General features: G+C 43.2%; 1 protein-coding gene across 1 annotated transcript in view; it reads right to left on the bottom strand.

The window, feature by feature from the left end:
- Window positions 1-12,253, bottom strand: part of LAMA2 (laminin subunit alpha 2) — a 901,593-nt gene that overhangs the window by 339,893 nt on the left and 549,447 nt on the right. The window contains exon 23 of the mRNA XM_088452064.1: window positions 7,727-7,863. Within this exon, the coding sequence (XP_088308190.1) occupies window positions 7,727-7,863 (137 nt within the window). The remainder of the gene's footprint in view (window positions 1-7,726; window positions 7,864-12,253) is intronic.

The following is a 12,253-nucleotide window of genomic DNA, read 5'->3' on the forward strand; positions in this document are numbered from 1 at the left end:
TGGGCTTTACCGCCAGCCTGACTTTACTTGGAGGCATACCATGCGGGCACGCCTCCAAATAATGTCACATAGGAGGCATGGCCTATGGTAATGAGGCCACGCCAACAATTTTGGTTGCATGCAGCTTACTGGTCCGGCACAGGGTGCTCAGACCCCTGGAGCCAGCCCTGAACTCCAGTGGCCGCGGAAGAGGCCAGAAGATGGCGGGATCAAGTAAGAAGATGGCGGTATCAAGCAGGAAGCTGGTGGCTGAGAAATGAGGACAGCAGCAGTTGGAGAGAGGCAGAGCTTCGGCTGAGGACCAAAGAGGACTGCAGTGGTGGAATGCTAAAGAGCTTAATGAAGCACCCGATTGCCAACAAACCGGGTAGGCGGCCTTGTGCCACTACCAACTATTTATACATCCCCTAGCCCACAGGGCTGTCGGCACTAGGCCTGGGGGAATAGCCAGGCATTAGGCCTGTGGGCAAATAGGCTGATGCTAGGCCTGGGCACTGTTGGTGGGCATTGGGCCCTGTAGGTTGTATTGCTCCCAAATAGGTGTGAGTGACCTGGTCATTGGGCCCAGGTAACTAATTGGGAAAGTAGGCAGGCGGCTGCCTGTACCTAGAGATATAAAGTGGCCCTGGGCATTAGGCCCAGGGCCACTAGGTGAGCCCCACTGTTAGGCAGACCCTTAAGCCTGAGCCCTCATTCAAGTGCTCTGGGCAATAGGCTCAGGTCACTCTGTGTGTCCCCAACAGTAGGCAGGCCCAAAGGCCTGAGGCCACACTGCAAAAATGGACTCTGGGCATTAGGCCCAAGTCCTTTATGTGCCCTGAAGCATGCTAAAACCTGAGCCAACAATAAGACTATGGGCATTAGGCCCAGGGCACTGGGCCTTAGGGGGTGAATGGGCAGCAGGCCCAGGTCACTATAAGCATAACTGATAGGTGGGTCCCTGCATACATATATAAAACAGGTGTGAGCAGTGGTGCAACTCTCACCCTCCTATTACCCCACAGAGAGCTGTCAGGCTTCCACCAAAATAACTCTCACCCTCCAAGTACCCCATGGAGAGCTGTCAGGCTCCCACCAAAATATTGTTTCCTACTCACCTTGAAGAGGAGCTGGCCAGCTCTTGATGGGCAGGTTAAAAAGAACAGTACTTAGGTTATTAACCCATGGTTACTTTTGTATGGTTTAATTGTCCTACTATTGCTTTGTGTGTTGTGTCCTGCAAGGTAAATTTATTTAGCACTGTTGCTACTTGTTGAATTAGAAGGTTCTGTTACCCCACACACAATTTGTCGGGTCAGTGAGTTAGACTGTGGTTTTTTTTGTAGATTAAGGTAAGGTGATACTTCTAGACTAGTTTAGAGCCCTGCACAGTGTATTATTCTTTTCCCTACATGGACCTGTGTGCGGGATTGAGCGGGACGAAGCCCAAGAGTACCACTGTAGAGCACCTCTGCATTTTTCTGTCTATTACTGTCAGTTTGTCTCTGCCTATCCACCTTTGTTCAGGCCGTACCGTAGTCCTTGCACTCCAGTACAAGGTTGAGTCTTCACCTGGTGCGTGAGTACCTATGGGTGAAACTTGGTATCTGAGGTCTAAAGTGCCAGTGATGATCTTCACTTAAAACCCGAATTCATTTTGTGTGGTCTTCGATCAGGTAGGGCATATCGTTTGGCATAGAGGAAGGACGGCTCTCAAAACATCTCTTTCCTCCTAGGTCACTGTGTCCAAGTTCAGTCTGCTATTCGAGGACTGTCTGTTCATCATAGGGCCTGAAGGTGAGAGGGTGTGACTCAAGGTAAGGTACGAGAGTACACCTGCATGGCAGCAGGCACCACACTGCATCCCTCTTACACATGCACACTTCCTTGGTATAACATATTTACTTATAACTCTATTGTACACCAATACTTATCTGTTTAAGATATGAACATGTCTACTTGTTCATATATTATCTATAAATGATTTGTATAATATTAACTTCCATACACACCAGCATGGAATTTGCAAATATTTCTGACAAACGTGAACAAATGTTAACACACAGAGGGCCTGTTTCAGAGTCTCATACTATGCCAATATACGTGCAACTTGCAGATGTTTTAAATGTTGCGCATGCCTCTGAGTTGCACTGTGCATGCATTACAGCACAGAGATACAGAAAAAATTTGGATACAGTGAGTGTGGATTTTAGTGTCCATTTCCCTGTGTGGCTTACAAAGTTTCAGGAGCCAGGGTAGCAGATATGACATTTACTAGCTCCTTTGCAGCATGCTACTGTACCTGCTGAAGAGCATGTACACTACTATTACAGCTTATTTGGCCCCTGCTTGGCTGCTGATGCTGCATGTGCAGCCATTTTAGGTGGTGGGAGGGGGCTGCATGTGCCAATGAACAGCTATTGGTCCATGTAGTAAGCTGTCTCTATTTTCCCTCACTTACCAACTTACATGGATGGGCAAGTAGGGCTGGAGCTGTGGCCATGGGTCCCAGGTGTTGCTACTGTACACCATCCATTGTCATAATTCATCAATGTAGGTCTTCTTAAGTATATATAACTGCCTCATTTTATCCTGGTGCATGGGCCTACCTGATTCATGGCTTCAGGGGAGATCTAATGTATTTTAGACCCTTTCACCCTCCCCCCACACCGTGATTTTTAATAAAACTAATTTCTTACTGGCTATGAGTGCTTGGGTTTTTGGGGCCCACTCAAGCTGGGAATCTATGGAACCACACACCGACTGCAGTAGGAACTAACTGGCATCTGTTTTAGCCACTTACAATAGTTGGGTGAAGGAGAGGACACATGAGACAAAAGTATAGAGATGGAAAAAAGGGAGAGCTGAAGGGGAAATGCTGTTTGTTGAGGGGACCTGGAGAGAGAGTACTTGATGGAGAGAAATGTTGATGTTGGTGACAGATAATGTGTGCAGGTATACAGAGTACATGTGGTAACATACCTGAAGTGCAATGGCAGAATAAAGAATTGGATCAGCTGAAATAAGTAAAGGTGGCAGCCTTGAGGTTGTGCTTATGTGAATGCCTACAGCAACAGGACCCCCCATACCTTTGCCTATACGTACCACCTAACACACTTGAATTTGCATATTGAGCCTCTGAAGTCCCCTCCCCAAACTATATTTTACACTTTGTGTGCAGACAGGAGAGAAACTCTGAACAGTCATATTGTACAAAAGTCACATCAAAATCCTAACTGTTTAGAATTTATCATTTCATTGAATAAAACATTTACTCCTTTCACATCAAACAATGCTCTTGACTCATTTATGGTGTCAAATAACTACAAAATTAAGAGGACATTGAGATTGCCTTCATTATATTTATTTTCTTAAAGTTTTTATAATACACTGGTCACCTAGCAGGGGCATAATACTCAGTCCCCGACCCTCATAAGACTATTTTTGTGGGGACAGGAAGTGGTGTTGACAATGTTTGTGCCCTGTAAGTTAAGAAATAAATGTGATCTTTACCATCTCTGTGATAGTGCAAGATTCAAATATTCTTGCAGAATGATAATAAAGTAAGTGGGCTCTCTCCAACCTTTTATGTCAGTCTAATAATCTTACACCAAAGAATCAAATCTCTTATTTGCATTGTTCCACAAAACAGCAAGGAATGCCATCATACCTCTCAACTCATGACACCATTAACAATATTTCTGCCTCTGCAACACTGCCATAAGCTTTAAAGTAAAATAATTGTTATGCACGCCTAGATCACCATATGGCTCCTGCAGACTAATAATGGTATTCACCTATAACATACGCCTTTCCTAGGTTAGGTAAATTCACCCGGTACTAGGATGCTGCCAGGACTTAACTCAGGTACAAAGAGTCAATGTGGAAACTAGGCAGTGCAAGCAATGGGCTGAGGAGAGAGCAGGAGACAATCCAGGTCCAGAAAAAGGTAGATTACCAGGAAGATGCCGGACTGACAAAGACAGAGTGCAGGCAGGGATTACTACAAGCAGGGACAAATAGAAATGCAAGTACGGCTGGCAAAAACTAGCAGAAAACTACTAAAATACTGCAGCAGGGCAGGTGACTTCTGGCAGGACAGAAGCTATAATCAGCAATCCACAAAGGCCTTGACTGTGCTTTAACTATTCAGGGAGCCAGTCAGTACCCCAAAACAGACCCCCTGCAATTCTTTAGACTGTAGCTGAGTAGCAGTACATACAGAGACAGGCTCCTTACAATTAATTACACTGCAGCTGAGTAGTTGCAGGTACAAAGAAAGTATCCCAGCTGTAGAAACAGCCAGGACTAACAGGCAGTGTGGCTGCAGAGAGTCCTGGTTGCCTAGTAACCGTTAGGACCATCGGCCTTTGGGCTGGTGTGATGTGGTGTCCTGGTCACTTAGCAACGACCTGGACCCACTGGACCTATGAGCCACTGCAGCTGCTCCTAACACAAATGCAGAAGAGCACAAATTGCTTAGCTTGACTTTACCAATGAGGATTGGTAGTTTAATGCACCATACATGACCACCTATTCTACCCGTTAGAGCCAACAAATCTCATGAAAAATTAAACAACTACACAAAGATATTGTATTTGCAGCTTAATGTCAAATGGAATCTAGTTTTCACTTGTCAGACTATTTTTTTGTTCCAAATCAATTTACTTTAACAATTCAACCAGCAGTACAATGCACTAGAACATGGACTGGAAAGCATTTCTATGGGAAATATTTATAATTTCCGTAGGGGGAAGGGATGAGTTTCAGTGACATATTAATGAATTTTGTTATTACGCTCCTTACAAATGACAGGAGATTGTTGAGAACATATTAATGAATTTTCTGACATATTTCATATTCTTACTTTTTGAATGACTGAAGAGTTTGTATAAATTGTATAAATTCATTGAACTACCATTGACTATGTTTCAGATGTGACAAAATATGTCAGCATTTTCTGCCTGTTACACTTTAACAAATATAATATTGCAATAAACTGACTGTTTATTTATGTACATAAACTGACTTTCTGTTACTTGTCAGTAACCATTACCTATCTAGGTGTAGAATTACACAGGCAGATTTCCCAAGTCTGTACATCTACTGTATATAGCTAATTGCACTAATGACAATTACTCAAAAAAAACTACTAAACAAAAATGTTTTGTTCAGGACAAAGGGGGGTATTAATGAAAACTTGGGCAGAGATATAAGTGTGTAAGATAAAGTACCAGCCAATCAGTTAGATTTAGGCATAAAGGGGGAAGACTTAAGTTTAGGCACTAACGTGGAGGGTTAGGGTTAGGCTACAAGAAGGGAGGGTTAGGGGGAGAAGGGGGGAGGGTTAGTATACTTACCAAGCCAATGTCGGGATACCAATCATCGGGAAGTCGCTGTCTGTAATTTGACTGGAGGCATCCCAACTGCCAGCATTGCATACCCATTCCGTATGGTGCAAATAGCAAGAACAAGACAGTGTATTTAATAATAATACAGTGGTTGACATACAGGGCCCTATTCAGAGGTGGACGCAGATGCACCCTCAGCAAGTCTGAGACTTTATGCAAATGCAGCTACAAAGGCTTCCCCCCAGCGTGGGGCCTAGACCTCCTTATCTATCAGAAGCCCAGCCCACGTTGCTGTGTGCTGGGCTGCAGAGGGAGCAGCAGCAGCTGCAGTCTCCTTTCCTCTGCCTGATCACCCCCCCCTGGATTTACAATGTGATGAGGGGCTCACAGCGCCTCCCCTATTTTTTATTTCTGCGATCAGGCCATGCCCACATCAGTGACCAGGCCCATGGCGGCTCTTGGCATCCCTGTTGTTCACACAGCAATACTGATTGGTGCATCCTTTGAGGCCACCATCGGTTGCACCATTGGAACTTTGATCAGCCCCTTGGCAGATGCAGTTTCTCCATCCCACTAAGCAGTATCATGTGTAGACTAACCGCCATCAGCACCAACAACTGCATTACATATTTACCACCAGATGTATCTTGGCCAAAGTGCATCATAACGTTCTGTCTGGAGGATTACTACTTTCAATACATCTGCTTCATTTTCATATTGCTAGCCACATTAACTCTGTGTCACCCAGTATGCTATCACCACTTACTCTGGTAATTCTCCCTGTGTGCGCCTAAACTAATAACTGTGACTCTGCATGGACACAATCAGGATGCGTGCATGTGCAGTAGCAAGGAATCACTCCACTACATCCAACATCGGCAGTGCATCTTCCTCTGAATCAGGCCTACAATGTGTTATCTGGATAGCTGTACAACTAGATAGGAAGTTATGGTAATACCAAGTAGAATAGATTACTGTGATTAGCACTTCTCAGTATATACAATAAATAAACTAGCTAATAGCACATCTAATTGCCGGTATATTTTTGCATGTAGATAGATAACGGCAATAATGGCAAGTACAGAAAATAATTGTGTTTTGTTGAGATCAGTGTTGTATTGAGGATGTAATACATACAATATATAAAAGAAAAGGATAACATACTGTAAGTCAGAGAATGCGGCAGCTACTCCCAGCATCCTTGCATTGAGCGCCGCCCGGCCTAGGAAGTAGTTTTGAAGCATGGTACGTAAGAGTGAGTGGCACTTAGGACGCCTCCAATTCCACTGACCCTGCAACTTTGTAGCATCTGCAGTACGGGTGTTTGTGCTACTAATAGTCACAGTCAGAGTAATAATCTAGAAATGTTTGCACTTGATCCAGGAAAACTTAGGTTTTCAAGGGGTTTTATAAGACTAAACATGTGACAATTGTTGTCGCTTGTTGACTGACTTCTTAACACTTCATATACTGTGATTCCCCTGATTGCACAATGAGCACTGTTTGACAAATTATGTGCAAATAGTAATTAATTCTCTGATATTGCTCTATCAGCCGAGTCAATTTACCCATGTCTATGGGTTACACAGCATTTTCTCATAAGCATTTGCACAGGTTTTAATTTAGTCTATAGTATTTTTATGTACTGATCCATCTATCTAGATCTGATTACACTTTTTTACTAAATTAAAATGTCAGTGTACCTTAGTGTGACAAAACAGAAGTGAAGCTGCGGATTACAAGTCAGAGGTCAAGCAACATATTAGTAACAATTCGCATCACAAGTCCCAATCATCATCATCATAAATTGTAGCATTTACAGAGTTTTTTTGTAGGATAGCCTAGAAAGTTTTAGATGGTTGGCAACTTCCTTTTATAAGGCTATAGACATGTGATTCTTGATGACTGGTTGCCTTATGTTCCATGCACTGTTATTGGTCTGATGCCCCAGGGGGCATAAATTATTCCGGAAATCTTGTCCAAAATTCACCTGGCTGACATCTAAATTCCAGGTATTAAATACATAAATATTGTAGGAGATTTGTAATTTTGTAATCTATCATACAGCATTCTGGTAGAAAGAAGCATTTTAATTTACTAAAACAGAAACAAATGAACAAGTAGTAAAATGGCACAATACTATTTTTCACTATCTATACTCATTCAATTTAATTAATATGGAATAGTTATGTCAGTTTTATAAAAAGAATTCTCCAGCGACTCAAGTTTGCATAAAAAGGATATTAAAACATATAAAAAGTAATAGGTTTCACAACAAAGGAAGAGGAAGATAACTAATCAATAGAGCCATTAACAATCACACCATGACTTTTGTGAGTCTATAATAATGTTGGCTGATGGTTATTTACACTGCTGAGAAATATTGATTGGCTGACCTTGCATCCAGTGATAATGCTGAGTCCCCAGTGATTTGGTGCACATTTATCACATTGGTCTCCAATAGTGTTGGGAGGACAAACACACTGACCAGTTTCTTCGTCACAATTATTCCCAACGTGAGGGCAATCACAAGCTGTATGGAAGATAAAATCCACATATGAACAACTAGGTTCAGATATACAATACAGCATAGTGTTTGCTTTTAAAATGTTTTCATTAGAAGAGAATTTGAGCTTTGTTCACCAAAGCATTGAAACAAATGACACAAGTTGCTCATTTATAACAAATCAAGAATCTTTCAATATAATAAATGTTAAGTAAACATTAAGGGGTTGATGCAGAGTTGGTAGCAAATTGTGTGTAAATTGCTAAAAAGTACAGGGACAAATAGTCTATTTCTGCACATACTGTATACAGAACCGTACATCTCGTTATGCACAATTTTTCTGAATTGACTGCATGTGCACCTGGCTTACTACAAGTAATCAACATCAGTACTGTACTTCTCTCGTATCAGATGCAAAAGATAAAAACCTCCTAACAGACCTATATGCACCCACTTGCTGATCTGCATGGGCCACATTTAAGGAGGAGACTGATAAATAATGAGGAGTAAGCTTTATCTTTTCTGCAAAGCTAACCAACTAAAGTTTGAGAAGCTGGGGACATCTGCTGAGCATGAGAAAGCACTCCATAAAAGAAAAGCTGCCCTAAACAACTCTTATGGATAAGCAGTGAGGATGGGTGGTGAGCAACAGCTCTTGGCACAGGCAGGGCCGGTGCAATGCGACACAACCTTCTCCATTTGCCAGACAACCGCTAAGATTTTGTTACCAGTGGGCATTTGGCATCTCCTTCCCTGCAACTGGAGCTCACTCCTGAACTTCGCCTTTCAGCTCCCACAGTGTGTGTAGGGGGTGACATCATGATGTCTCTCCCATAGTGCCGAGTGTGAGGAACTGTTGAAGGTAGGCCAGGACCAGGGCTTCAGGTAAGTACAGTTTTGTGCATCATAATGGGTAAGGGTCTCTACTACTGTGGGCATTGTGTAATGGTCACTACTACTGTGGGCATTGTGTGTAAGGGACACAACTACTCTGGGCATTGTATAAGGGGCACTACTACTGTGGTTATTGTGAAAGGGGCACTACTACTGTGAGCATTGTGTAAGAAGCACTACTACTGTGGGCATTGTGTAAGTACTGTGGACATTGTGTGTAAGGGTCACTACTACTGTGGGCATTGTATAAGTGGCACTATTACTGTGGGCATTATATAAGGGGCACTACTACTGTGGGCATTATATAAGGGGCACTACTACTTTGGGTATTATTTGTAAGGGGCACTACTTTGGACATTGTGTGTATAAGGGACACTACTACTGAAGGCATTATGTGTAAGGGGCACTACTATGGGGGCATTATGTGTATAAGGGGCACTACTGTGGGTATTCTGTATAAGAAACACTACTGTGTGGCATTATGTGTATATGGGGCACTACTGTTGACATTATGGACCTCATTCAGAGCCATTCGCTAGATGCGATCGCTCGCATCCAGCGTATGCAAATTTGTCAAAGTGACAAGCAATCGCTCGCCAAGGCACACCCACTTTGGCTGTGTGAGCAATCGCTCTGTATATGCAGACACCCACTAGCCTATGTAGAGATGCCCACTAGCGCACGTCATCTCCAGGAAGTGTTTTAAAACATTGGCACATCGAGCACCATCGGTTGCCTTACCCTACCACAAGCACTGCGAGGACTTCAGTGTAAAAAAACAAGCATGTGACGTGTACTATGACGCTGCCTGTTAATTATGCATGCCTAAAAAACAGCTTGAAACACCCAGGCATGCCTGCGTTCGCACCTCCACTCCCCCGTTATTAGTGTCCTGCCCATGTTACCACCCACAAACGGCCTCTCCTGTCACTCATTTCACTAGGCTATCTTTGCTGGGCGAGCGAGCGGGCTGCGATCGCACAGAGTAGTTCGCACACGCGCAGAACGAAACATGCGCATGTGCGTACACATACCATCGGGCCACTTGCAAGCACACAGCGCTTGCGAGCAGCTCTGAATCAGGTCCAATGTGTATAAAGGTCACTAATGTGGGCATTATGTGTATAAGGGGCACCACTACTGTGGCATTATGTCTATAACCGGCACTGCTACTGTGTGGCATAAAATGAATAAGGGGCGCTACTGTGTGACATAACATGAATAAGGAGCACTACTGTGTGACATAACGTGAATAAGGGGCACTACTGTGTGTCATAAGGTGAATAAGGGACACTGTTAAGTTGTATAATGTGAATATGGGGAATTATGTGCAGTGCATTGTGAATAAGATTGTGCTACTGTGTGGTATAATTTGAATTGGGGGTACTATTGTGGATGGGAGGGTACACATGTACAGTATGCAGGGGGGCCACAAATACCCTAGTATTGGGCAAGTATGTGGGATGGGACAAAATTGTGGAAGGCTTTCTTCATAACACTTTGAATTTAATCTTTTGCAGTAGATGGAGTCAATGTAAAAATTATCAAAGTGCAGCTGATGTTGTGCAAACTGGTGAGGTGAAACAGAGTTATAGTTGTCAAGATAAGATATAATGGACCAGATGTATTATAGGGGCACTTAACGTGCCGCTATAACGCTTCCCGCCTCGCCTTTTACTGAGGCAAAGCAGGAAGCACTACCAATGAGATGTATAAACATCTCATCGGCCAGAGAGGGGGATCGTTAACTCTCCCCTATGGTGCTACCCGCTAGAGACCACAGTGCATCAGCCTAGTGCTGATGCACTATGTGTCAGTCCCAGCCGGCTCCACTGAGAATGCATGTGATCTCGCAAGTATCCCTGTGCGCAGCCTGGAGCCGGCAGCTGCCGCAGCAGGGATAGCGCTGTCCCTGCTGTGGGGATAGGGCAGCGCTAGGCTGTAGCTGTCGATAGCGACAGCTACAGCGGATTGAACGGTCAGGCGATCTGACCATTCTTACATGGCCCAGGCTAACAGCGCTGCTATCTTGTAGATCACAGCGCTGATAATGACAGTGGTGCATAGCGCATCTGTCATTTACCGCCCAAACCTCTGATCATACATCGGGGAGAAGCGGTATCAGTGCACATAACGTGCGCTGATACCGCTTCTGAGCTTCATACATCTCCCCCATTGAATGCAATAATTATTAAGACTTTTGTGACATCATGTATTGGAATGGGCATAATGTAGAGGTAGTGGCTAAGTAGAATAACAGAATGCATTTTATATGCATGTCATGGATTAAACACCTAGGGATAAATTTGCTAAATAGCGGGTTTGCCGTCTATTGCAACCAGCTGTACATTACCATCAGATTTCACACCAGTATTTACTAAGCTTCAGTTTTCTGAGTTAATTGAAATCTAATAGCAATGTCTATTGTGTTTTGCCATCTAAAACCCAACGGAATAGGCTTTTTTCAGTAATTTCTACCGTCAAATCTGAAGGCAAACCCAGCAAGTCAATAGACCTGCGTCTTGCAAGCTTTGTTGATTTTAAAATGTTTAAAACTGTAAAATTTAAATTTTAAATACGATGGTGGGTTCCCCCCCCAAAAAAGATAACCAGCCCTGGGCCTCTGAGCCTCGGCTGGTATTGAGAAATAGGGGAGAAAAATGGATTGGAGTCCCCCGTACTTACCAATAACCAGCACTAGGTTGAACCAGCCAGGTCAGCTTACACTATTGCAGGCAGGCCTACTGCTGGCGGTTTCCCTGCGATAATGGCAACCAACCCTCAAATGGTCAGCCCAGGGCTGGAATCCCTGGAGAAGTGGGGACTCCCTCCAAAATGGGGACCCCCTTCCCCAAGGACAAACAGCCCTTGACTGGTCAGGTCAGCCCATTGTCAACTTCTGAACTTGACAACTTTTCCACTCTTTAGAAGGTTTGATACATGTCCCCCATGTGGTTTGGACCTTGGAGTTTCAAATGTTGCAGTTATCTGACTGCAGAACTAACTATTAACATTCAGGCCACAGTGTGTTCATGAATCTACTCAGGTCTCTTTAAATATTTAGAGTATTGAAAATAAATGATCATTTGCAAATTACACTTATTTCACTAATGACTAGAAAATTAATAATGAGAAAACAAACAGCTAGGTTTTTCAATACCTAATGATATTTCTGGCTTATACAATTTTAAATACTGGCTTTAGTTATATGAGTACATTAGTAAATAACCTCTGAACGCCCACCCCCTTCAGCAGCTCCCCCTGTCCCTGCCTCCTCCTGACACATTATACTTACCCCATCCCATTCCTATTCTCTCCAATCGATGCGGTGCATGCTGTGCACTTTAGTTTTGATGTGCACTTGCCACAGCAGTATTTAGTTTATCACACAAATGTACCTGATTAACTAATTTAGATCAGGGAGCCATTTTATAATAACAGATATGCAAGAACGAATAATGCTAGTATACAAATTTATGACGAACTTTGTAATAAAAAATAAATAAAACAAAACTCCATATTT

The sequence above is a fragment of the Taudactylus pleione genome, unplaced genomic scaffold, assembly GCF_031769625.1.
Source record: "Taudactylus pleione unplaced genomic scaffold, aTauple2 ptg000006l, whole genome shotgun sequence".
Taxonomy (NCBI): domain Eukaryota; kingdom Metazoa; phylum Chordata; class Amphibia; order Anura; family Myobatrachidae; genus Taudactylus; species Taudactylus pleione.